Raw genomic sequence first — 22,308 nt, 5'->3', positions numbered from 1 at the left:
GAAGTCTACGGAGTAGGCACAGGTAGGTAGGCAGCGAGGCAGCCAAGAGTCAAAGGCGACGCGACTGAGCCAATTTCCGTTTTTCCCCCTTTTCATCACACGCCCTCCCTCAGCTATTTCGACGCAAATGTTGGACACGCAAGCGCACAACATGTGCTTACGTGAGCAGCCAGGCTATTCAGTGTCTGTCCAGTCGGTTCTAGCGATAGGCCATGAAGCAAGCGATCAGACGTATTGGGGAAGTAAGCCATCAGACGTACTGGGGAAGGCAAGAGCGAGCACGCGGATCGTGTTGTCGGCCGGTTACTGACTGACTGACTGACTGACTGACTGACTGACTGACTTGACTGCCTGCATTGCGTTGGCTTTGGCCCCTGGGGACCGCGCGGCATGACGATGCAATGTCACCAGCGGGCTTAGGAATAGCGAAAGTCATGTAGTATGTACGTACTACGCACACTACGGAGCAGATGATGCCTGTTGAGATGAGACATTTTCCGCTGACACGATTTAGGCTCGGGAGTCGAGGCTCCCTATCCCAAGACTTGCCATTTCTTTCGGAGCCTCTTGGGTCCGTAGCCAAAAGCAAAAGCGCTCATCATGCTTGAAGCCCTCGACCATACTGTGGTTCCGGTAAGGGAATCAATCGATCAAGCCCCCTACGGATTCAATCAGGGGGGGTAGTATTTCCTACTGCCACCTTGAGATGGTGATGTTGCGAGGAAAAATTGAAAAAAAAAAAAAAAAAAGATCTTGCGCAGAGAACCCAATCACACTGCGCCATCGCCCTAACCCACATCGCAGCTGACGGACCCCAAGGAGCGGCATTCATGATTATACTGTGTCCTGGTTGGTGACTTCCCACATCCAGGAGAAATTACCTGCTTGCGCCTTTACCGCATCCGGGCGACGGATACAAACAACTTGCCTCCGCATTCCCCGGATCCCACCCCTTCCCCAACAACCCCCCTTCGGCCCAGTGCTCAGCCATCATGTCGGACCCGAATGCAAAAGCTTGGCGTTTCAAGTAGAAACAAGGAACAAAACTTGGTGTGGATGCAACCCGATAAAGTTCGCAGATCAAACTCGTCAAGTGGCGTTTTGCTGTCTCGCTGGCCACGTAAGTCGGCCCGCTCCTGGGTAATCAGGCCGGAGTACGTCTGTCGCCATGTCCAACAGCGGCCTTTTCTGTTTACAGAACAACCGGATTTATGCTTATTCGGTATCGGAAGCACCAACCGTTTGCCTCCGCCCCCCTTCGCTCGCGCCCCCCCTTCCCTTCTCCCTTGCATCGTGCGACCCGATTGGGGTTGCTGTCAGCACCCTTCGAGCGCAGCAAGGTCAAAACTTGAGCAAGGCCGGGTCGGCATACTCCTTTCATCCTGACCAGGTTGAAATGAAAATGGCCCCATGTCCACTTTACCTCAACTTGGAACTGGACCTCGCTACGTGTATTGGAGGAATGACTACCGCTGACCAGGCCCAGGTACTGGGTGTCAATATTGTCTTTACATTACCAAGATGCACTGGTTTCGGCTTCTACTTATTTTATTCGTTACAGTATGCTTATAGTGTCTAATTATCAGCTCGAAAGCCCGGTTTGCATGTGATTGAGGATTCGCTGGCATCAAGAAGCTTATAAACAGATGCCGGAATTTACATAAACTAGGACGGCGAAAGGGTTACATCCCTCAGCTACCTTTATATGCGTCACTAGCGTTGAAACATGCCAGTATTAGCCGAAACCATCGAAAAGCGGTCCACTACCAGGCCGCCTCCAGTAAGATCAATATCTCATTTGCCGACCGGTTAGTTACCAGGTATCCTTGCGTCATATCCGGGGGCGGCAATTGCCTTGGCACGTTCCTTAGGCAGAATATGGTGACGGCACTACCAGAAAGGCTGCCCAAAGCTTTCCCCGAATTCTACGCGCGAGATGAGGAGCATTTCGACGTGAACCTAGAGCTCCAAGACCCTGAGATGCCTGCAAGACAAGGAGGCACAGCAGATGTAAATTTCTTGGCGGGGCATAAGCGATACACCTGCTCCCACCTGGTGGAACTTGATAAAGCGTGAGAAGTAAGAGTTTTTCGATGGATTTGTTTTTCTTACAGTACTACAAGCACCAAGCAACACATCAGCAAGCCGAGTTCAGCTCGCGTGTTGGACTAGGGCTGGCTGTTTTCTTCTTCTTCTTTTTTTTTTCTTTTTTCTTTTCATTCTCTTGTCTTTCTTTTCCAATGCCTTGTCCAAGAAACGGGGGAAATCCTGGGCCCCGATGGTAACAATGTCAGCCGTCCATCAATGTCGACACATGACAGGTGAAATTGCCAAAGTGGTATTCTCGACATAAATCATTCCACCGATTTGTCATGCGGCGATGTGCAGCAACGGGAATGGCCTCCTCCCATGGCTTTCGAGTTCTTGCATTTCGACTGGAAGACAAGTTGCCAGTTATGGGTAATGCGTGAGGTCAGTCGCATCAACTGGGCCGGCAAGACACCAACGCTGCTGCGTCTCTGTACAAATGAGTTTTTCGTCGCATCGGTTGGATGAGAAGAAGGGTGGAACATGCGAGAGACAGTGGCGCGGAGAATGGGAGGAAGGCCAACCCGAATTGCAACCAAATAACATACACTGTGACAAGCACGGCCCACGGAGCGAATCGAGGACTTTTTTCTTTCTTTTGAAACACGATCGCTTAGTGGGGATCCCCAAAAGGAGCGGATTATATGATTCTTTTTTTTTCGCAGCCTGGCCCCCATAATACTCCACGGTTTAACGAAGCACGTCGACTCAAGATCACATTGCAATCCATCTGTGAAATCACAGCACCGACGTTGAGAGATATTCTCATCGTGAAACCCTCGTCGTCCTGCGAGGTCTGTGGTTCCAAAACCTCAGTCAACGTTCAACATTGGGTCAAGCCACCAGATCACACATCTTTGCTCGCTTTTGAGATATGCGCTGTTTCGACTATTCTCCTTCTTTCTCTTTCTCCTCTTTTTTTTCCTTATTTTTTTCCTTTTTTTTTCCCCAATCAAAGGCAGGAAAAAAGAGAAATTCATCCCACGGGTTGAAAAGAGAATTTGCTACTTTGGTGAGGGATTTTAACCGCCTCTCTTTATGGCAGAAGAAACCATGTTTTATAGAGATTACGATTCATTTCAGGCCGGACCGTCTCTCACTGCCGACAAGACGGTAGTAAAGTCCGGAAAAACCTTATCTCTCTAAGAAACCCGAGGCGCTCGCTACCCGTCGCCACTCACCCTCAGGGGGTCTTCCGGATCCTCGCATGCTGTCAACGGACGGCGTACAGCCTGGTAGGATTAACCTGCTCCAAATGTTTCACGTCCAAGGCCAAACTCTCTCTTAAGTGTGGCCATTCATGACCCCTCGCGCAGCCTAGCCGCACAGCTTCCGGAGTATACTGGGCACCGTGCGACGGGTGCAAACCCCATCTCGATTAGCCGGTGCCTGTAGCGGGGGGTACGATTCCGCAACGCGAGGATGTGTTACTCTTAATATTTTTCGCGGCATCGATGGACGAGAGCGAATCCGAGCGCTGCCTGCTGTCATGCCTAGCGCATATGACGCGGCGGTACGTACGGGATGGCGCTGCGAGGCAATATCATGCCGCAGGACAATCAGATTGTGGGCATCGTGGGCTGTGACGAAGCCGACTTGTTTCCCGCAGTATTGGGAATAGGTCAAGTTTTTCCTGAGAACAGCATCCGACGACGGCGGCTGGCCATCTTTTGCCTAGGAGATTTCCCCTCGAGTGTAGAGTGGTTGCTGTCTTGTTCATCATTTCACCGGGTGGTCTTGACTTCTTCTGGATGAGAGTACGACTTTCCTATGACAAGAACCCGTCTCAATGTAGATTCTTTTTCTTCTATTCTTTCTAATCGTCTCCAAGCGCGAATTCACGTGGAATACTTACTTCGATCACGTACGGAAGCAGTCTGAAACTGCAGTCTTCTACGCTTTTCAGGTCTTTGCGTTCTATGAAAACACGAATATCAGACTGCTTCTACATCATGGTGGCCCACGTGGTCGGCATGTCGAGCCCTGTCTTTGACCTCGAACAATCCAACAACGTCATGCCCTCATGACACATGTATGACTGGTTAGCAGGCGACACAGTCTACCCCAACTGCGAGATTTACCCCTGCCCGGCCCCCTCTCTCTCGACATGATATTCCCAATCTATTGCGGCAAAATAGGGCGTCTTGAGCGGCAAGAAAAGTAAATCGTTGTTGGATGCCCAATCGAGCCAAGGGTTTTGCTTGCCGCTCAAATTAGGCAGATCGGCGGGCCTGTCATCGGGATACGAAGTGTATGACCCATTAAATGACCCTCACCGCCCAGATTAGGGGTATGTTGAAGAGTGGGAAAGGCGGGCATTGAACACAAAGGTGTGAGGATCCCTTGCCTCAATGGGGGAAATACGGTCTGGTGTGATGATCGTGATGATCACGGTTATTGTCCGCGCTTAGCAAAATGCAATGCCAGCTCAGCAACCTGTCGGGTAGCTGGCCAGGAGGAATAGCTACCATTTGCACGTTGGGTTTCTGCCAAAAAAGGGGCCATGGGTCGCCGGGTCTCTCTTTTTAAACCCGGTATTTTTCTTCTTTCTAATCAGACTCGGCCACGACAGAGCAAAAGACAAGCTGTCGAGGGTGATTATTGGGCACTCCTTGTCAAGATCGTCTGCTCTTTTTTTTTGTTGACTTGTTTCTTCTGCCTAGTCTCCTTTGCAGTATGAAAAGGCACGGATCACTAGTTGGTTCATCTTGGCACCAAACACCGCGTGCAATATGATTCGTCGATTTCCCAGGCATCATGCACCGGGCTGACGGTCCGAGGCATAGTGACGGGTCGCGACTCGTTGGCACGTACGGAGTAGGGGTAAGTTGATCTCTGGAACCCCCCGGCTAGGGGCCCGTTTCTGCCACCGGGATTGCTTGGCCCCGGCTTCAGGGACCATCTCCCCTGGAGATTCCCGTCACCGACCGGGCATGGGAAGCTGTGATGGCTCTGACTGGCGGCAACGAGTCGGCCATGCATGCATATTGGACAAAGCATCGGCGGATGTGGGTTTCGAGAACACGGGCATTTCCAATTCCGGCATGGGCGGTTCTGTTTGGAATCGACATGATCAAGTCAAGAGAGAGACAGAGCCAATTTGCGCCCGGTTTCTTTGAGGTAGCAGTGCTGCGAGGCGACCCGATGGAAGGGTTTGGCGGTGTTGGCGGTGTTGGCGGCTTTGGCTAGCGGCGTGATTTGAGCATCGTGAAGATTGTTGGTTGGCACATAGGCAGGGAAAGAAACCCTGGCGCTAACGCTGGGGAGTCGGGACTGGCCACGGGCCATGGCTGGGCTCGTGGGCCAAATACAGGCCCATTGGGCCTTGGGTACCGCCAGGCGGAAGCTAGGCCCTACTTGCCGCGTGCCTTGGGTCTGGTATGTACTTGCCTCTCTCTGTGCCGAGGCAGGTGCGGCAGGTGCGGCAGGTGAGAGGCGGGTGAGAGGCAGGTGAGAGGCAAGGCAGGTGCGAGTTGCTGCTGTCCAGCATCTGACTTTTCCGGAGCATTGGAACATTACATGTACCTTGGGTACCTTGGGTACCTGATGACATGTGCATATTCGGAGTGCGGGTGACAGTACGGAGTACAGTGCATGGCATTTCTCTGGTGGCCGGCCTCATCAAAGCCTTTACACTCTCAGTGACATCTGCCATCAGAGGTAGGTACCTACAGACCTCTCTGCGTGCTACGCGCATTGGATGCATAAAGTACGGCCGAGTTACTTTGAAGAACGAGGCTGGCTGGAAGGTCGCGCGTGGCCCGCCCCTGAGTCCTGCCTGGGTGAGTTAGCCCTGCCCAAAGTCAAAGTCCTGCCCGAGTCCCCGGCCCCTGCAATGTCTCGTCGGCGCTTTTAAGGGTCCCGGGGTCTGCTGGAACTTGACATTGAATGGCCCCCTCTCGATATCTTTTTCGTCAACTTACGGATGCCTCACGGTATGACCCGAAAAGGCGGTCATCATTTCTGATTGCTCACCCGGGCCAACATTACCCCCTCCTCCTTTCTTTCTTTTTTCTTCTCTTCTTCTCTTTGTCCCCCCCCCCTCCCCCATTTTCTCCTCCGAGTCACCCGCCTGCTCCATACTTCAACAAAGCTGCCACACGGGCTTCGTGCATCGGCAACCCCGACTTCCTGGATGCATGCATGCATGCATGCACGATTGAACAACGCTCTTCTGACTTCAGCCGTCGCCTAAACCCATCGTCTAGCCGCACTTGTCTCAGAACTTGCCGACCCGACTCTTGATCCGCGAACCAAACGCAACACCTGTCGATACACCACCAAGGTCGACGAGAGCTCTTTCGATCTTCTCCCCCCCCCCCCCCCCCTCCCCACCGTGTCGCTACTTTTTTGGTCCTTGCACATTCTCGTGCCCCCCCGATATTCGGTGAGACGCAAAACACCGAATCTTTGCTTTCCAGCTCGACTCGACTCAGCAGGAATACAGCCCTTCTCAGCCAGCCACGACCACTTTTGCCCCCAGGTCCTTCGGGCGGGTGGCTCTAGCGCCTCAGACCCAAGTTTGTCGGGTAATTCTGTCCCATCTCATCTGTGGGCACCGACTCGCTCGAACAGTTGCTTCTCTCTGTCTCGTCGCTATTCCATAATTTCATATCCAGCCCCGTCATCCCCCCAATTGTCGCATCCAAAACAAACCCTTCATGGGATGGGAGTCGTGACCTGCCCAAGTTCTCTGTTGCTACGGGAGCTCTGAGATTGGCGCTTCCTAGCCATGACCAAGCTGTCCTCAGATTCATTCCTTCCGTCGGGTGCCATTGATATTCCCACCAACGGTCCTATAGGAGGGTTCGCCTCGCATTCAGGTCTCGACACTTTCCGTCCGAAGCCATCAATGGCCCTGTCTGGGGGGGCGACCAGCCTCTGTAGCCAGGTCCCCGTGCGACAGGCGGCACCGGATTCTAGAACGGCGCATGACACAAGCATCCAGAGCCCGTCGACGAACAATTCCGACACTGGCGACTCTGCGCACCATGATTTCCCCTTGCGGCAGTCGCTGCTGCATGCGCCGTCGACCGTTTATCTGCCCGACTCGCTTTCACTTCCCACCTGTGCGTGTGCCGTTGGTTTCAAGGCAAGCTCTGGCCGCTACTTTCATCCCAACGCACCTTCGCCGTCTCCGCCTGCAAGCTGGGATATTGGCGGAGCGTCCTTGGCCAGGTCCGTGTCTGCCGATGCTGTAGTTTCCCGCGGAATAGGTGGCCGCTCATCTCTGGCCGAGAGTTCGATATTCCAGCGGACCAATCTGGACGCTCTTAGGCGACGAGCTGAGGAACTGTGCCGTGACCAACAAGCAGTCATCGACGACATGAGCCAGGAATGGCTCAGGGAGAAGACTGACATGTCACGTTTGGTCCGTGGTCTGCATCAACGAATACAACGCCTTGAAGGAGAGAACGCCGTCTTGAGGGCCATTGCCTCTCACAGCGCTCCTGTTCCTGGTCTGTCATCCTTTCACAGCTGTTTCCAAAGTCACGGTGGAGGTGGAGGGCGAAGCTGGAACAAGTCATCCCCCCCTCAAAGAACTTTGGGACGAGGTGCCAGCGGCAACTCGGCTGCCATGTCCCTACCGCCCGGGCTCGATGGCGCATCAAGACGACCGCACTTTGCAAAGCGAACCGGCAGCCCATCCACCTCTCCTCTCGCAGCTCCCACGGCAGATCATCCCGTGTTGTCGATGTTGTTGAGCCCCCGTACAGAACCGCAGCAATCGGCTTGTGCAGATTTTCTCCTTCCGTCGCCGCCAGACACGAATGGCGACGTTCCAGTCATTGACATTCAAGAAATCGATCCCAAACTTGAAGGTGTTCCTCTCAAAATAAACGCAGTCCGCAAGCCAACCTTTGAGCCACGGGCCACAACAGACAGAAACCCAAAACTTGCAACCTCTCCTCGGAGCAAACCACCCGGGACAAACTACGGTGCTGATCAAGCGAGGCGGAAGTCGGACGTGCTCTCCAGGGATAGGGTCCGGGGCGATCGACGCCGGTCAGGTCTTACTCCTCTCGCCATTTCGAAAAGCCAGGAGCAGACAAAACACATTCTCGCTACCGACGAATCTCGGCGTTTGACGATGCATGCTGGGCACACGCCAAACCACTCCCTCTCTCTATTCCCGACCATGACCGCTACCGGAAGCGGTTCTGCCGCGGCCCGAAGCCAGGAAGACACTCCGGTAGCCGCTTGGCCATCAAATAATCCTGCGGAAGAGCGGGCCTACACCCCTGATGGTCATGATGCCAACGGCGAAACACGGCTCTCGGAAAGCCTGAAGAACCTCCCAGACGGGCACAACCCCGATGGCGGGCATGATCGAGGAACCGAAGCCTACCTAGAGCCAGCAGATGATGTTGCCCTCAAGGGACCTCTCATGATCAAGAACATCCCCGCCCAGGACGAGATATTCTGGGCACAGGTCAATCAGAGGTTGGACCCCATCAGTCGGGGCAAAGGAGCGCTGCCCAAGGTTCTCCAATCGCCAGAAGCTGCCGTCTCCCAGAGCATGCTGGATGCAAACAGCCCTCGAGCGGCAAATGGGCCCGATCCAGAGGATGCCAGTCCTGACTCGGATGGTGGCAAGCCTGCCGTTGAACCTGACGTACCGCTCAAGTTCAAGTCGACGTGTAATTTCGGGGCGCCATTTGGCAGCACCTAGACGCAGATTTCATAATCAGACGGCGGAGTTTTTGTCTTCTATCAATATTCTCCCCCTCTTTTTTTCAGATTTTTCTCATCCCCCCCCCCTCCCCCCAACAACAACCTTGTCCATTCTGCCATTTTTCTACTAAGCATTTTCACACCATATACCCCCACCATTGGCTTTTGGTTCAATTTTTTTTTGTTTTATTTGCATGCTTAGCCCTTTATTTGGCGGGTCAATATTATGTGATTCAGCAGCATCAGGTCATTTAGCGGCGATTCGAAACTTGGACGAGAAATGGCAGTTGTACTGACGGACAATGTCAATTGAGAGAGACATGCTGATTTCAGGTGGGATACTCAGGCCGGCTTGGTTCTTGAGCAGCCATGGCGCGTTTCCTTGGCCATCTTTGAGCCCTTTCCGCCGTCAAATCAGACATGTTGCGCACCCGCTTCACAGAGTGTTCAAGGACGGTGGACATGGAGCTTCAACCAGTCTTTCCACGAGACGCTGCGTCAAGTAGAAGCCAACCATGAATTAAACCAACTATGAATTAGGCCTAGCCAGTCAAGCCATGATGAAGAGTGACCCCTACATGCCTACATGAATTGGGGGTTTTTGCTGTCAATTGCGCCTCAAGACACCCATTGCATACCCGACAGATTCCGCATACATGTGGTTGCGCCGTGATGGATTCAATCTCCTCTACCCTGTGAAGAATAGGCGTCCTCGATGGAAATTCCCGCGGTTCCAACGCCCAACGCCCAACGCCCAGCGGCCAAGCCTCGTGATTCTCGTGTCGATTGATGGTGACTCAAACGCCCATCGTGAAGTCGTGCTCGATACCGGGCGTGACGCTGGCCATGAACTGCAGATGGAGCATCAGTACGCGGATTCAGCAACGGGGCGCTCCGAAAAAAAAAAGATACAGAAGAAGAAGAGGAAAACAAAAAGGTTGCAATGCGAAGTCGTGCAAGCGGCGCGTTTTGAGACGGACCAACCTTGAGAAAGACAATCAAATACTGATCCACTCGTATGGCCACCTCGTGCTCGTCAATTTCGGCGCCTTTGACCTCCTCCCACTCGTCCTTGTCAGCCGCCTCCTGGGCGCTCTTGACATCCAACTTTGCTACTTCGTCCTCCAGCCCCATCATGCCGGGGTCGCTTCCCAGAGCTCTGCCGGCTCTCAGCTTATCCCTGCGAATGCGGAGAGCGGCGTCCGCGCGATCAAGCAAGGTCTTCATGACGGAGGCATGTTTGCACGGATGGACGCTGGCCATCTTGATGTTGTTGGCGAAAAAGGGAAAATCTTCAAGGGTGACGGTCTTGTCCTTGTAGTCGCCGACAATGTCGTCCATCATGCTTTGTGGGGGGAGCGGCTGGCCGTTGGGGAGGTACCCTGACAGATAGAGACGGGGAGTGCGGTAGTATGGCGAGTACATGATGTAGAGAGTGTATGTTCGTCGTCCGCTGGCAGAAGCAGGAGGCGTTAGCGTCATGATGTCGGACGGCAGTGAGGAAATACGTATGTATGCGCATGTATGCCTCCTACAGGAGGAACGGGTGCGTCCGGAGTTGCATACCTGTTTTTGGATTCGGCGCCCGTGTCTGGAATGATTGCGTCCTCGTCATCCTCGTCCTCCATATCGGGAATGTCATCCTCCTCAAACCCCGTTGTATATGCCACGTTTCCTGCATCATCAACCGTCTGCACATGTCTCGCCTTCAGGGACTGGGAGCTAGCCAGGCCCCCGGTTCGCAGCCACCCGTCGTCGTCGGCGGATCCATGACCGGCAGTCTTGAAGTCGTCGCCATCGTTGACGAGGGCCTCCTCATGCCCCGCGTCGCCAGCAAAGTCGTCGTTGAGCCTTCGATGGCACGGGACGTTTCGCGTGACCAGATACTGCTTTCCCGGCGGCAGATAGCTCACCCGCCGGTTCTCCGAGTCGGCGTCGCCCCACGACCATGTGGGAAACTTGTAGACGAGGTAGTCGCCGGCCGCGACGAATTCCTCCGGCGTCACTTGGCCGGTTTGCCGGAAGGTAGAGTCGTGGGAGACGGGCGTGTACCGGTCCCGCAGGGTGTTGACGGTGGACCGGATATAGTTCATGGTGAATGGGCACGGCGAAAACCGAAGACGCTGCTTGCTGCTTTCTGCCGTGCTCTGTGCACAAGAGGATGTAAAGGGGGATTGAGGATTGATGGATGGATTTCGTGCTGTAGTAATCGAGACGCAGGATCTTGGGCAAGTGACGAAGGACGGCGGCGACAATGACGCTGCCCTGGTGACCTATGAGGGGCAGTCGAAGGAAGAAAGGCAGGTCACGAGGTCCCGGTGGGTGGGGAGGGGAGCAGGGGAGGGATCGCTTGGTGGACTGGGGAAATTCGCGACGTGATTGGATGAGAAGCAGCTTGGAAATGTCACGATAACATAGGCAGGTCATCAGTGAACGTCCCCGGATCACCTATCAGCATTATCCAGTTGAATTAATCCACATGCCCAGGTACCTCCAAGGCTCGAGCAAGGTGGCAGGTGCATAATCTGTCGATAGCCCCCTCGAGGAAAGGCTGGCTGGCCAGGAGACCCTACTCGCCGCCATCTGTATGGCTTGCGCCTTCGCCCGCCTCAGAAGCTGCGCGCCTCCTTTGCTCCTCTCGCTCACGCTTCTTCTCCAACAGCTTGTTCAGTCGCTTCGCCGAGTTGAACACGCCGTTGGTTCCTGCTCCGCACGCCGCACACGTGGGCTGCTTTCGATACCGTTTCAACGCACACGCCTCACAAAAGTAATGACCGCATCGGGTAATTATTGGCGACTTGTACGAGTCCTCGCATATGATGCACAGGAATGGTATGTTTTGAAGCATCGCGTCATCCTCGTCATCCTCGTCGTCGCCGTCAAGATTCTTGCGATTTGCACTGGCAACGACTGTGCCACCCAGGTTGGTTTTGCCCTTTGTCACATTGTCCCATTCTCTGTCGAGCTGCCATCCATGCTTGTAATCTTCGCGGCTATGCAGGTATTTGCTAGAAAAAAAGGCAAAAAAAAAAAAAGGAAGACAGACACAAGTTAGCGTCAGGTCTTTGAGAAGAGCCCCTTTACCGGTACAAGCACCTACCAATTGTCGCCGAAACCACAGAAACCCGTCTTCTTATAGTCCTTGCATACGTCAGGGGCAAAATCGGTCACGGTGATGGTTCGAATACTGGTAGGCGCTTTGATCGGACCGACTTTGCGCTGCGGCGCATCGGGGTTCTTTCGGATAAAGGACGTTTGGTTGGCCAAGCCTTTGTAGGTGCCTTCGGTTTGCGGTTGAGTCGGCGCTGAGCGCGATGATGAAGACGGAACTTTGCCGGAGCGAGCATCTTCTGCTGCGTCCTCATCGTGCCAGTTGCTCTGTCTGGTGGCGTCGTTTGAGCTGGAAATGGGCACATTTCGGTTGGCGGTGAAAACCGTCGCCTCCAGATCTTTGTTTCCGAATGATGCGTCTTTGGAAGAGGCCGCGACCACTGCGGCGGCTTTCTTTCGACGCTTCACACGCCTGCCAGAATTATTCTCAGACGACGAATAGTCGACGCTGCCGCTGTCGCTGTCGCTGTGCGCAGGTGGCGGCGTGGCCGGTCGTTTCCTCAAGTTTGTTTTTCCTTTGCAACCTCGTTTCTTAAACAAAGCAACCGGCGCTGCGACTTTCGATTCTGACACAGTCTCGTTTCTATCCATCGCCGGGAGAGGTTGGTGCGCTTCAAGGTTCCCAGTCGGTTGGTGTCGATCCCCAGGCGATTTCAAGACCGCCCGCCAAGCCTCACGCTTCAGGCCTGGAGGCTAAGGCTGACTAATGGCGGTGGATCCAGTCTGGTGTCTTTCATATCGTCAATGGTCACATGCAAGGAAACCGCAAGGCCACATGACTAATCAAGCAAGCAAATCCCAATAACCCGATAGAATTGGCCGTGTTGAGGTGGCCTTGGATTGGCTGAAACAGTCAACAAACTGGCAGTCATCGTGTGGCTCAACAGAGTAGGGTAGGTACCTAGAACTAGGAGGAAGGTAGGCACAGCTACTGACGCACTATGTACCTGTAGCCCAAGCCTGTAATGGCAGTTGCTGCTATGTCGAAGTAGTGAGTAGTGCTGGGTCTCTCATCTGACATATCCTTTCCCGTCCAATCATAGCGCCCCTCCGCCTGCTTTGTTGTTTGAGCGAGCCCCACAACGAGGCGTCTATAATGCGTCAGATATGTACCAGGTCTCCCGACACTGGTGGGCGCCCAGATTAGAAGTACCTATCGTGTACATGCGGCACGAGTCGTGCGACTATAGACGGGAGGAGGAAAAAAAAAATCAAAACAAAAGAAACCAAAACAAAAACACCGGAATGGTACCGACGCAATAACCACCCTCGCAAGCTGCAAAAACTCGAAACCCGTAGTGCTTGTGCTTGTCTGGAGTGCTCAAAACACAACACGGCGCGCGTTTCCCGGGCGGTGCATGCTGGCTGGCTCTTCTTCTCTCTTTCCCTCCAGTCGCCTGGCCTGGCCTGCTGTCTGGCGCCTTCCTTGAACGCCAATCAAGCCTCTGCACCCACGACGGCACGATCTACCTCCAGTAGGTACCAAGTACATACCTGTCTGTTTTGGTCAACGCGCACTTTTCGGCTTCTGCCTACTTCGTTTTGTTGTTTCCCCTGCGGCCACAGTCCTTCTTCTTTCAACTTTCTTCACAGCAGAGTCCCCAGCCTAGGGGTGTTGCTCGTTTCTCTCCCCGTAGCTCCCGGGGCTTGTGAATATTTTCTATTACCCTTTCCTCGGTACCCGAATCGACCTCGATTTTTTCTTTTGTGTTGCACCTTCTTTTGCGGTCCTCGGAAACCCCGAAAGCGTCGTCTTTTTCGACCCATTGCGCTCCTTTGCATCTCATTCATCTTGGGCGGCTGCTCCACGATTGAAGCCGCAGAACCGCGAGACTGATTCCGCTCATCGTTGGTTGGTCCGAAATAGCCTCATGATACCCCGTCACTTCTAGAGGGTCGTCCTGTCGAACCGGTCAGTTCACCAGGATGGCTTCGTCTCTGGCGCCCGACAAACGCCCGGACTTGCGCGCCTCCGGAAATGGAGACGTCTTCGGCGATCCCTTCGTTACGACCTCGTCTGTTCCTGCGCACCATCGATTTTCCAACTTTGACCAAGAGCTCTTTGCTGCTGGTCCAGGCTCATCACCTACTCAAGCTAAGCGTGCGCTGGAGGCCCACCTTGCAGAGACTGATCGTCGCTTGGACGAGGCTGGCAAACTGGGAACGGCTCTGGTCTCGCAGCGGAAGCTGCTCGCAGAGCAACTGCAACAAGTCCAGAAGCTGCAGGCCGAGGGTGAGCTCGGCCCCGAGCTGCGGCAGAAATTAGTCGACATTGAGAGGGAATACAACGATCTTGCCAGAGAATCTGCCCGAGTCTTCCTCCCCAAGCAAAGGGTTCCCAGCAACGAAGCCCACGCCGGCTCACCATTCGTCCCTGATGGGCGTAGCGGCAGGGTGAGTTTTCACTGTTTCTTTCTCCGCGCTTCTCCCTATCCTGCTTCAATTCCGAATGTGCATCTGGCTGACACGATGACAACAGCGCTCAGTAAGCCCTTCTAAATTCGAGAGTCAGGCCACTGGCTCTCCGACGAAACTCGGTGTTCCGAATCGCAAACTTCGAAACCAACCATCCAATAGAGTGCATGATATCGAGTTTGCGGCGGAGATTAGCACTTCTCTCATCGCCCAGGTCCGGAACTTGCAGACACTTCTTTCTGAACGTGATGACGAACTGAAGGGGGCACAGTCGGAAAAGACGAGGCTTGAGATCGATTTGGAGGGCTTGCAGCAGCGTCTAAAGGCATTGGATGAGAGCGAACATCGATACAAGGAAGAAAACTGGAATCTCGAGACTCGTCTACAGGAAATCACCACCCAGCAACGAGAGGCTGCCGATCGCGAAAAGAAACTTACGCAAGCCCTCAACCTGTCCAACTCGTCAAAGAGTTCGACGCAGAAAGAGCTTGATGATGCTAAGCTCACCCAGTCAAAGCTAACAGAGCAGCATGCTGCCGCCGTGAAGCATCTCGACATTGAATTGGGCACAGCAAAGCGGAACATGGCCATGGTGGAAAGCGAAAGAGCAGCGCTCCAACGTAAAATTGATGATTTGACCAACCAGAACCAAGAGTTGGCCAAGGTTTTCTCACTGCAGCGCGGGCGCACCATGGAGCGGGAACCGCCGTCAGGTTTGAGTGATGACGACTTTGAAACAGCAGCCGACAACATTACGCCTGAGCACTCGCCCCCTCCTTCGCCTGTCAAAGGCACGCCCCGGCACACAATGCTCGAAACTGAGACCATCAAGTCGTCTCTCCATCATGCGCAGAGGACAATCCAAAGCCAACGAAGTCAGCTCCACCGCGAAAAGACCGAAAAGCTAGAGCTGAGAAGAATCATTCAAGACCTGCGTGATGACTTGGAGAAGGCTAGGGCCGGCGACGCAGGTGGTGCTTCCAACCCTCGCCGTAGCCGGAAGACTGATACAAAGGAGTTCAAGAAGCCTGCTCGACTACTAGGCAGTCTGCGATCCAGCAGGCAAGAAATTCTGGTGGATGACCCCGATTGGGAGGATAACCCTGGCTTGCCGCCGACAAGAGGCTCCAGAAGTGGCTCACGGCCAGGTGCCGAGACTTCTCTCCATACCCGCCTCACCGACAGTAGCGATCATTTTGATACTGCTAATGAGGCCAGCGAGTCCGCGTTTGAGACCGCCAATGAACGGGCCACGGAGACGGAAGACTTTCAGACTGGAAACGAGGCCCTTTCCGGCAGTGACGATGACAATGAGACAGAGACTGAAAGCGCATGCCGAGGATTCGGTCGCATGAAAAGACCCCCCAGCTTGCCTGCTGGGCTGGTGCGGGCAAATAATCGAGACAGTAATCGAGACTCTTTCGACAGCACCGCGTCAACCTCGGCAGATGAGGATGAAGTCGCAGACATGCGTACCCCGACGGGAACCATTTCGTCTCAGAGAAGCCGCTTCAGACTTAGCCGCGGGCCTTTCTCCAGGAGCTCAAGACAAAACAGCGAAGAGCCTGCGTCTCAAAGAAGCCCTGCAAGCCACACTAGTGGTGGCACGCCCCAGGCTGGCGGCCAGAGCTTATTCGCGGAACTTCAGGATTTCGGCAGTGATGATGATTCCTTGGGTGTCGCCACGCCAAGTCGTCGAAGTGTCCGATCTGTTACTCCTGGATCAACCCGTCGGGCTGCGTCCCCGCCTCCAGCCGTGCCAAACTTGCCCAAGATCATCATGGTGGACAGTGGCGCAATGACGGACCCTGTCACGATTGTTCCCCAGGCGTTTGAGCGAGCCTTTGATCGGCCAATGTTCATGGATTTTGTGGCTCGTGACGAAGATCAAATATCCACAACTTGGCCCAGCAGCCGAGCCATAGGACCAGATTTGTCTCGGCCAGCGTCGATGTTGTCGTACAGTGATGCTAGCATTCACCATGAGCAGGATATGGATGCCAGTTTGGCGCAGTTTCCTGTGCCACCAATGTCACCGTGTCCCGTCGACGCAAATTTACTTGGACTGTCTCAGATTCAGTTCCAGCATATTGAGCCTCGGGAATTAGCAATCGTGCCGCCCACGTCCCCGATTTTGTCTCTGACATCCCTTCTTGTGGAGCATGTCGAGCCTCGGGAGGAAATCATTTTGCCGCCCACGCCTCCCACGCTGTCTTTGACACCTCTTATTGTCGAGCATGTCGAGCCTCGGGAGGAGGCTGAGGTACCCCCACCTCTGTTGACGGTGTCAAGAATTGCAACTGAGACTCTGGAGCCTGTAATGGAGCCAGACACTCCTCGCCCTTGCCTCACCTTCTCATCAGTTGTAGCAGAAACATCAGAGCCCCTCTGTACATCACCGCCCCCGATGAGACTGTCTAGCATATCTACACAAACTGTGGACTCCCCAGCCACGTCCAAGCTGACTTCTAGCAAGGCGGTATCTGTACCCGCGACTTCCCCGACGCAACGCGATCCCCCAATCTCATCCCCGATTCTGACACTGTCCCCTGTAGTTGCAGAAGAACTCGAACCGAGGGAAGAGCAGCTGTCTGCTCCAGCTTTGGCTTCGCCTATCTTGGATTTTTCAGGAGTTTTCGCTCAAAACATTGAGCCCGCGCCTGAGACGCTTCGGGCATCGCCTGCACTTGCCCTGTCATCAATCACCACTCAGCAAACACAGCCAATTTTGGCGCCTATGGCGACGCCGCCAGCGCTTTCTTTGTCAGGTATTTCTGTTGAGCATACGGAGCCAGTGCAGAGCTCAGCAGCATCGCCCACCCTTGGGTTTTCCATCATCAAATCTATTGAAACTCGCCCCTTGTCTCCTCGCAGCCCGAGAAGAGATGCCTTCATCATTCCCAAGGATTATGCCAATGATCCGGAAACACCTCCTAGTAGACTGATTGGATCTGTCTTGGCTCGCGGGAGAATGGATGATATGGAAACATTTATTGCTGAAGATGAGACGAGACAATCGCGTCATGGCTCTCCCGAGACAGCAACTCCAGAGTCGCAACGGCCATTCAAAGAGATCTCCGCCAACAGCAATAGCCGCCTCTCCTGTAAGCAGAGCGCGCATACAAGCGACCGGGCCGCTCAAACTGCATTGACTGCAGACTCGATTGATCGACTGCTCAAAGCTGGCTCCCCACGATCCTTTGGCCATGTTAAGGACTCGTCCGTCAGTTCAGTGGGCAGCCCTGAGACTACAGGAACGGTGAGGAGACACAGATCACAGGAGAGCTTCGGCTCCCCGGTCCGTCTACGAGCCAAGCCTGCGGATGAAACCGCAGCACCCGACAGTGCGGCTAGCACCAGACCCGGAAGCGCAACCAGCGGGCGAACGTCGGCCCAAAACGTACCGCCGCTGCCCTCCAATCATCGCGAAATGATTGAGGCGGCTCGAACAACTTCGTCTCATAGCCAGCAACAAGGCAGCATGGGCCCTCCTCTTTGGCCGGCCTCCGCAACGAAGCCTTGGCCTCAGACACCCAGCCCTCCGACACCCAGCCAACAAGGAGTCGTGGGAGCGGGCCGAGGCAATGCTGCCCCTCGAGCAGCTGGCACTGTTTCGATACATGCAGGTACCGTCGAGATGCCGCCCCCAGGCAGAGTCACGTCTCGATCGAGACGCTCATCAGTGTCTTCGTTTGCGTCTGAGATTGATAGTCGCTTCAACATGCGGCCAGGCGAAGTGGGAACGAATCCCAACGGCTTTGGGCCCAACACGGATCCTCGCATGATCCAGGCCATCACTCAGACCATGATTGGAGAATTTCTGTGGAAATACACTCGGAAAACAGGCCGCGGCGAGTTATCCGAGAATCGCCATCGGCGCTACTTTTGGGTACATCCCTACACCCGGACGTTATACTGGAGCGACAGAGATCCGTCCACTGCTGGCAGGGCAGAGGCCAGGGCTAAAAGTGTGTCGATTGAGGCCGTCCGTGTCGTCACAGACGACAACCCTATGCCGCCTGGACTGCACCGCAAGAGCCTGATTATCATCTCCCCCGGGCGAACAATCAAGTTTACTTGCACAACTGGACAACGACACGAGACTTGGTTCAACGCCTTGTCGTATCTGTTGTTGAGGACCGCACAAGGCAATCGGACCGACGCGGAGGAGATGGCTGGTCAAATTACGCAGGAAGACGTCGACGAGTTCAACCCATCGTTTGGTCGCGCGCCAGGCAACGATTTCGTCTCCAAAACCGCTCCATCGCTCTCGTCCTACCACTCTCACACGACGCGAAACGAGTCCCCAGCACTCGGAATGTCGATGAATATTCCCACGCTCACTCCATCTGAGAACCACAAGCATAGTAGTGCGACGGGCCGAACATCAGCAGGCACTCTAAGCAAGCTCAGTGGCTACTGGCGGTCTGGAGCACCGAAGATCACGGGGACCCTCACAGGCTTCCGCGGCCGTGGCGCAAGCAGCCAAAATCGGGACATTTACGAAGCCAGTGAGGCCCACGATAGCGCCGAAGATGTGCGGGAAATAATGGAACAACAGGACCGCGGGTCCGACCGTCTCGAAAACGTGAGAGCTTGTTGCGACGGCAGGCATGATGTGGGAAGCCTGCCGCATACCTCACGAAGAGGACGCAACCTTGCTTCTCACTCACACCCCGGCCACTCTGTACCCGATGCATCCTTGGCACCTATGCGTTCCCGAGCATGATACCTCGTTTGGACATGGTGGCTGAAGCCAAGTTGTCGGCCAAGCTCTCTGGTGGTGCAGGGCGGAAAACCGCCGGTAGCTGCCACTGAATAAAGAGTCCTACAAGTCCACGGCACGTGGATAGTACGCGCGAGATAACCTGACGCTTCTTGCAACCATTTATATGCTTTGATTTTGCACGCGAGGTGTCGTGCAAACGCTACAATCATTTATGATTCCCTATTTCACAAGACTGACTCCTTACTGCATCGACCAGAAGACAATTATTTTTTTTACCCTTTTGACTAACACTCCACGGTACTTTTGGACGCAGACACAACGTTGCAGTGCGATACCGAAAACAGTTCGATTTCCTCAACAACCGAAAAACTAAAAACTCTTCGAAAAGAAGAAGAATACACCAGACCGACGCACCGACGATCATTTCCACGGCAATAGTCCTCTTCTTTTTCTTTTTTTTATTGCTCTTTGAAAATGCTGCCCCCATTCTTGACTCGTCGCTCCCCTGCCGCTTTGATGCGCTTTGATTCCTCCTATTGATGGTGTAACTTGCTTATTCATACGAATCAACACAGGCGGGAGAACAGCGCATTAGAATCGAATTCTCGTGGCGCCCTCTGAATGAATCATGGTTGGCACATTCTTCCTCAGAGAAGGGGAAACATTTCATTCCAACACGGTGTCTTGCGCAGACAATTCTTTTTTCATTTCTCATTTCTCCAGTGGTGCTTGGGCTTGGTCGGGCTTGACTGGTCGAGAGGGCAGATTGTGAACACTACCTTTGAATACGTGGTCTTGGCAGTTGGTGCAGTTTGTATAACAAGAACATCATCACAGATATACTCTAGGTTAATATGTGGCCGAGTCTGTCCGAAGTGGGATGGGCAGCATGCTACTCCTTTCCCGGACTGCATCGAGAATCAGACGGCGCAATGAGGCAGGGATGTAAAAGACTGAGCAGAGGCAAGCAAGGAACCGAGGCAAATTTACAGCAGGGCCAAGCAGCCGACACGCATGAACATGGACGAGCGCTTGAAGTCGGCAAAGCGGCATGTAGCGAAGGGGGGGGGGGGGGGGGGCAGAGAAAGACTCGATGAGCTCCTGATCCAGCGGGTTGGAGGAGGGCACGTAGAAGTAAGTACGGGCGGTGATGGCATGGAGACGCAGATAATTTAACGAATGAATGAGATTTTGCTTGACTCTTGACGGGCCTTTTTGAAGCAGCCGAGCGAGCAGCAGGGACGTAGGACGGACGGATTGATGTTTCTGCATACACCGTACTCCGTAGTTGGTACCTTGCCTTTTCCTGTGGGCGATGGATGGTAGGAACTCGGAAGGGAGATGGCACAAGGCGGACAGAGAGAGGCGCCTGGGTTGCTTAATTGCATCGACCGGACGCTTATGTTGTATTCCATTAAACGGTCCGGTAATAGGTAACTTCAGGTCTCCTGCTGCTGCTGCTGCTGCTGCGAGACTACATATCAACCGACCTATGCCCCCCCCTAGTCATTCGACCCCCCCATAATAACTTAACAGACCTGACCAATGCTCTTTCCTAATATAGAGATACACTAATAAATAGTAGTAGATCCTTTAATCTATAATAGCCACTAGACTATAAGTATCTTTATATGTATTTTTTCTATAGTGAGTGACTTCCCTTATATTTTTACTAGGTATCCCTACCTAAGAACCTAATATTAAAAGTAGATAAAGTACCTTTACATAGACTTTTTTATAGAATGTGACTTCTTTAATATTCTTACTAGGTACCCTTACGTAAGAACCTAATAAAACAGCAGAGAAAGTACTTCTCCCTATATTTTCTAAAGAAAGTAACTTCTTTAATTTCATTTACTAGGTACCCCTATCTAAGAACCTAGTAAAATATCAGAGAAAGTACTTCTCTATATAGTTTTCTATATAAAGTGACCTGACCCACTATTCCCTAATAAACCAATTATATTAAGAGTATAGCCCACAGCAATGGTCAGGTCAGTTAAGTTATTATGGGGGGGTCGGATGACAAGGGGGGGACACAGGTCGGTTGACCTGTACCCTCTGCTGCTGCTCTTGCTCTTGCCACTTTAGGGTCTGGGTAGATTAAATCGGCTCGACACCTACCTTGGGTGACCATGTTAGGTACCTCTTGGGTAGGACCCCAATGTCTACTGTCTGGGTGCGATTATACTGTGATAATACGTACCTTTTGCTACCAAACAGGTACCCTTGCGCCCGCACCCCTGTTGCGGTCAGAGCTTCTACGAGTCTCGTGAGTACTAACAAAGCTGATGAGCCTGCCAGTCTCCATCTCGCCTTCCCAAATCCAACTCCGGCTACCAGGCTCATCTTGGGGTACCCTCGTCTTGGGTCCCTGAGGGGACGGATGAATTGATGGATTGATTGGGGCGTTTGCCCCCCGCCCTCTCTCTATCCGGATGTGGATGTCTACTAGGTAGGTGCCCGCCTAACCTCAGATACCTAGCGTATCTAGCTCCTACGACACCTATCTTAGGTATCTTAATTACAGAGTACCTACCTACCTAGGTACATATCTGGTAGTACGTCAACTGTCTTCCTTCCAGATCTTGTCCCAGTCAATCGCGCAGTCGCACCTTCCCCAAGGCAGGTTGGCGGCTGGCCGCTACATGGTAGGTGCCCGGGTAGGTGAGTGGGTGCACGTTTCGCATCTCTTGGTTGTCGACTTCAGACGTCCAGCATGCTCTGCTCTATGCTCATCCACCGCTGTCTTGTTCCCGTGGCTTTTTGGGACGAGACGTTTCCATCACCGCCTTGGCCTTGTAGGCTGCACTGCACTGCACGCATTAGGGCGGCCTTGTCCCGAGTCCTGAGTGCTGAGTCCTGACAGTAACAGACAAGTCCAGACTCCAAATCGCCTCCACAACCCTTGTTGCTTTCCATTTGAACATCCCTGGCTTACTTTACTGCTGCTGTCGGCATCTCTGGAGTCTCGTGCCTGCGCTCTGGACGCTCTTGTCGCCTTCTAGCTCCTCTCCACGCCAATCCCCCGCTGTCTCTTATCTGGCCTTTTCCTACTATACATGCTGGTCGTGTCGATCGAAAAGCAACCTCCAAGACCACGTCCTCCCCTTCGTTGCTCGCGCGGTTTTGCAGTAAAAGACGAAGAAGACGAAGAAGAAGAAGAAGACGAGCCAAAAAAAAAAAAAAAAAAAAAAAAAAAAAAAAGAAAGAGGCGTTTTCTTCCGACAACACGTCATTAGCGTCGCGTTGCCGTGCATGAAGTACAATATCCCTCGATAGAGCACCAA

At 53.5% G+C, this 22,308-nt stretch overlaps 4 protein-coding genes across 4 annotated transcripts; 2 read left to right on the top strand and 2 right to left on the bottom strand.

Annotated features, from left to right (window-relative positions):
* Window positions 1–6,820: 6,820 nt before the first annotated feature.
* On the top strand, window positions 6,821–8,761 carry UV8b_04133 (uncharacterized protein; the record flags this gene model as incomplete). Its single annotated transcript, XM_043141631.1, has 1 exon — window positions 6,821–8,761. The coding sequence occupies one exon, from the start codon at window positions 6,821–6,823 to the stop codon at window positions 8,759–8,761; it is 1,941 nt and encodes a 646-aa protein (XP_042997565.1).
* A 799-nt stretch (window positions 8,762–9,560) lies between these two features.
* UV8b_04132 (uncharacterized protein) lies at window positions 9,561–10,856 on the bottom strand (the record flags this gene model as incomplete). The annotated part of the gene is made up of 3 exons (XM_043141630.1): window positions 9,561–9,614; window positions 9,748–10,216; window positions 10,330–10,856. 3 exons carry the CDS (start codon window positions 10,854–10,856, stop codon window positions 9,561–9,563), a joined length of 1,050 nt encoding a protein of 349 aa, XP_042997564.1.
* Window positions 10,857–11,332: 476 nt separating this feature from the next.
* UV8b_04131 (uncharacterized protein) lies at window positions 11,333–12,465 on the bottom strand (the record flags this gene model as incomplete). The annotated part of the gene is made up of 2 exons (XM_043141629.1): window positions 11,333–11,771; window positions 11,864–12,465. The coding sequence occupies 2 exons, from the start codon at window positions 12,463–12,465 to the stop codon at window positions 11,333–11,335; spliced, it is 1,041 nt and encodes a 346-aa protein (XP_042997563.1).
* A 1,335-nt stretch (window positions 12,466–13,800) lies between these two features.
* On the top strand, window positions 13,801–19,018 carry UV8b_04130 (uncharacterized protein; the record flags this gene model as incomplete). Its single annotated transcript, XM_043141628.1, has 2 exons — window positions 13,801–14,268; window positions 14,354–19,018. 2 exons carry the CDS (start codon window positions 13,801–13,803, stop codon window positions 19,016–19,018), a joined length of 5,133 nt encoding a protein of 1,710 aa, XP_042997562.1.
* Window positions 19,019–22,308: the final 3,290 nt, after the last annotated feature.

Source organism: Ustilaginoidea virens, chromosome 3, assembly GCF_000687475.1.
Source record: "Ustilaginoidea virens chromosome 3, complete sequence".
Lineage (NCBI taxonomy): Eukaryota > Fungi > Ascomycota > Sordariomycetes > Hypocreales > Clavicipitaceae > Ustilaginoidea > Ustilaginoidea virens.
This window is presented reverse-complemented; position numbering and strand designations above follow the sequence as displayed.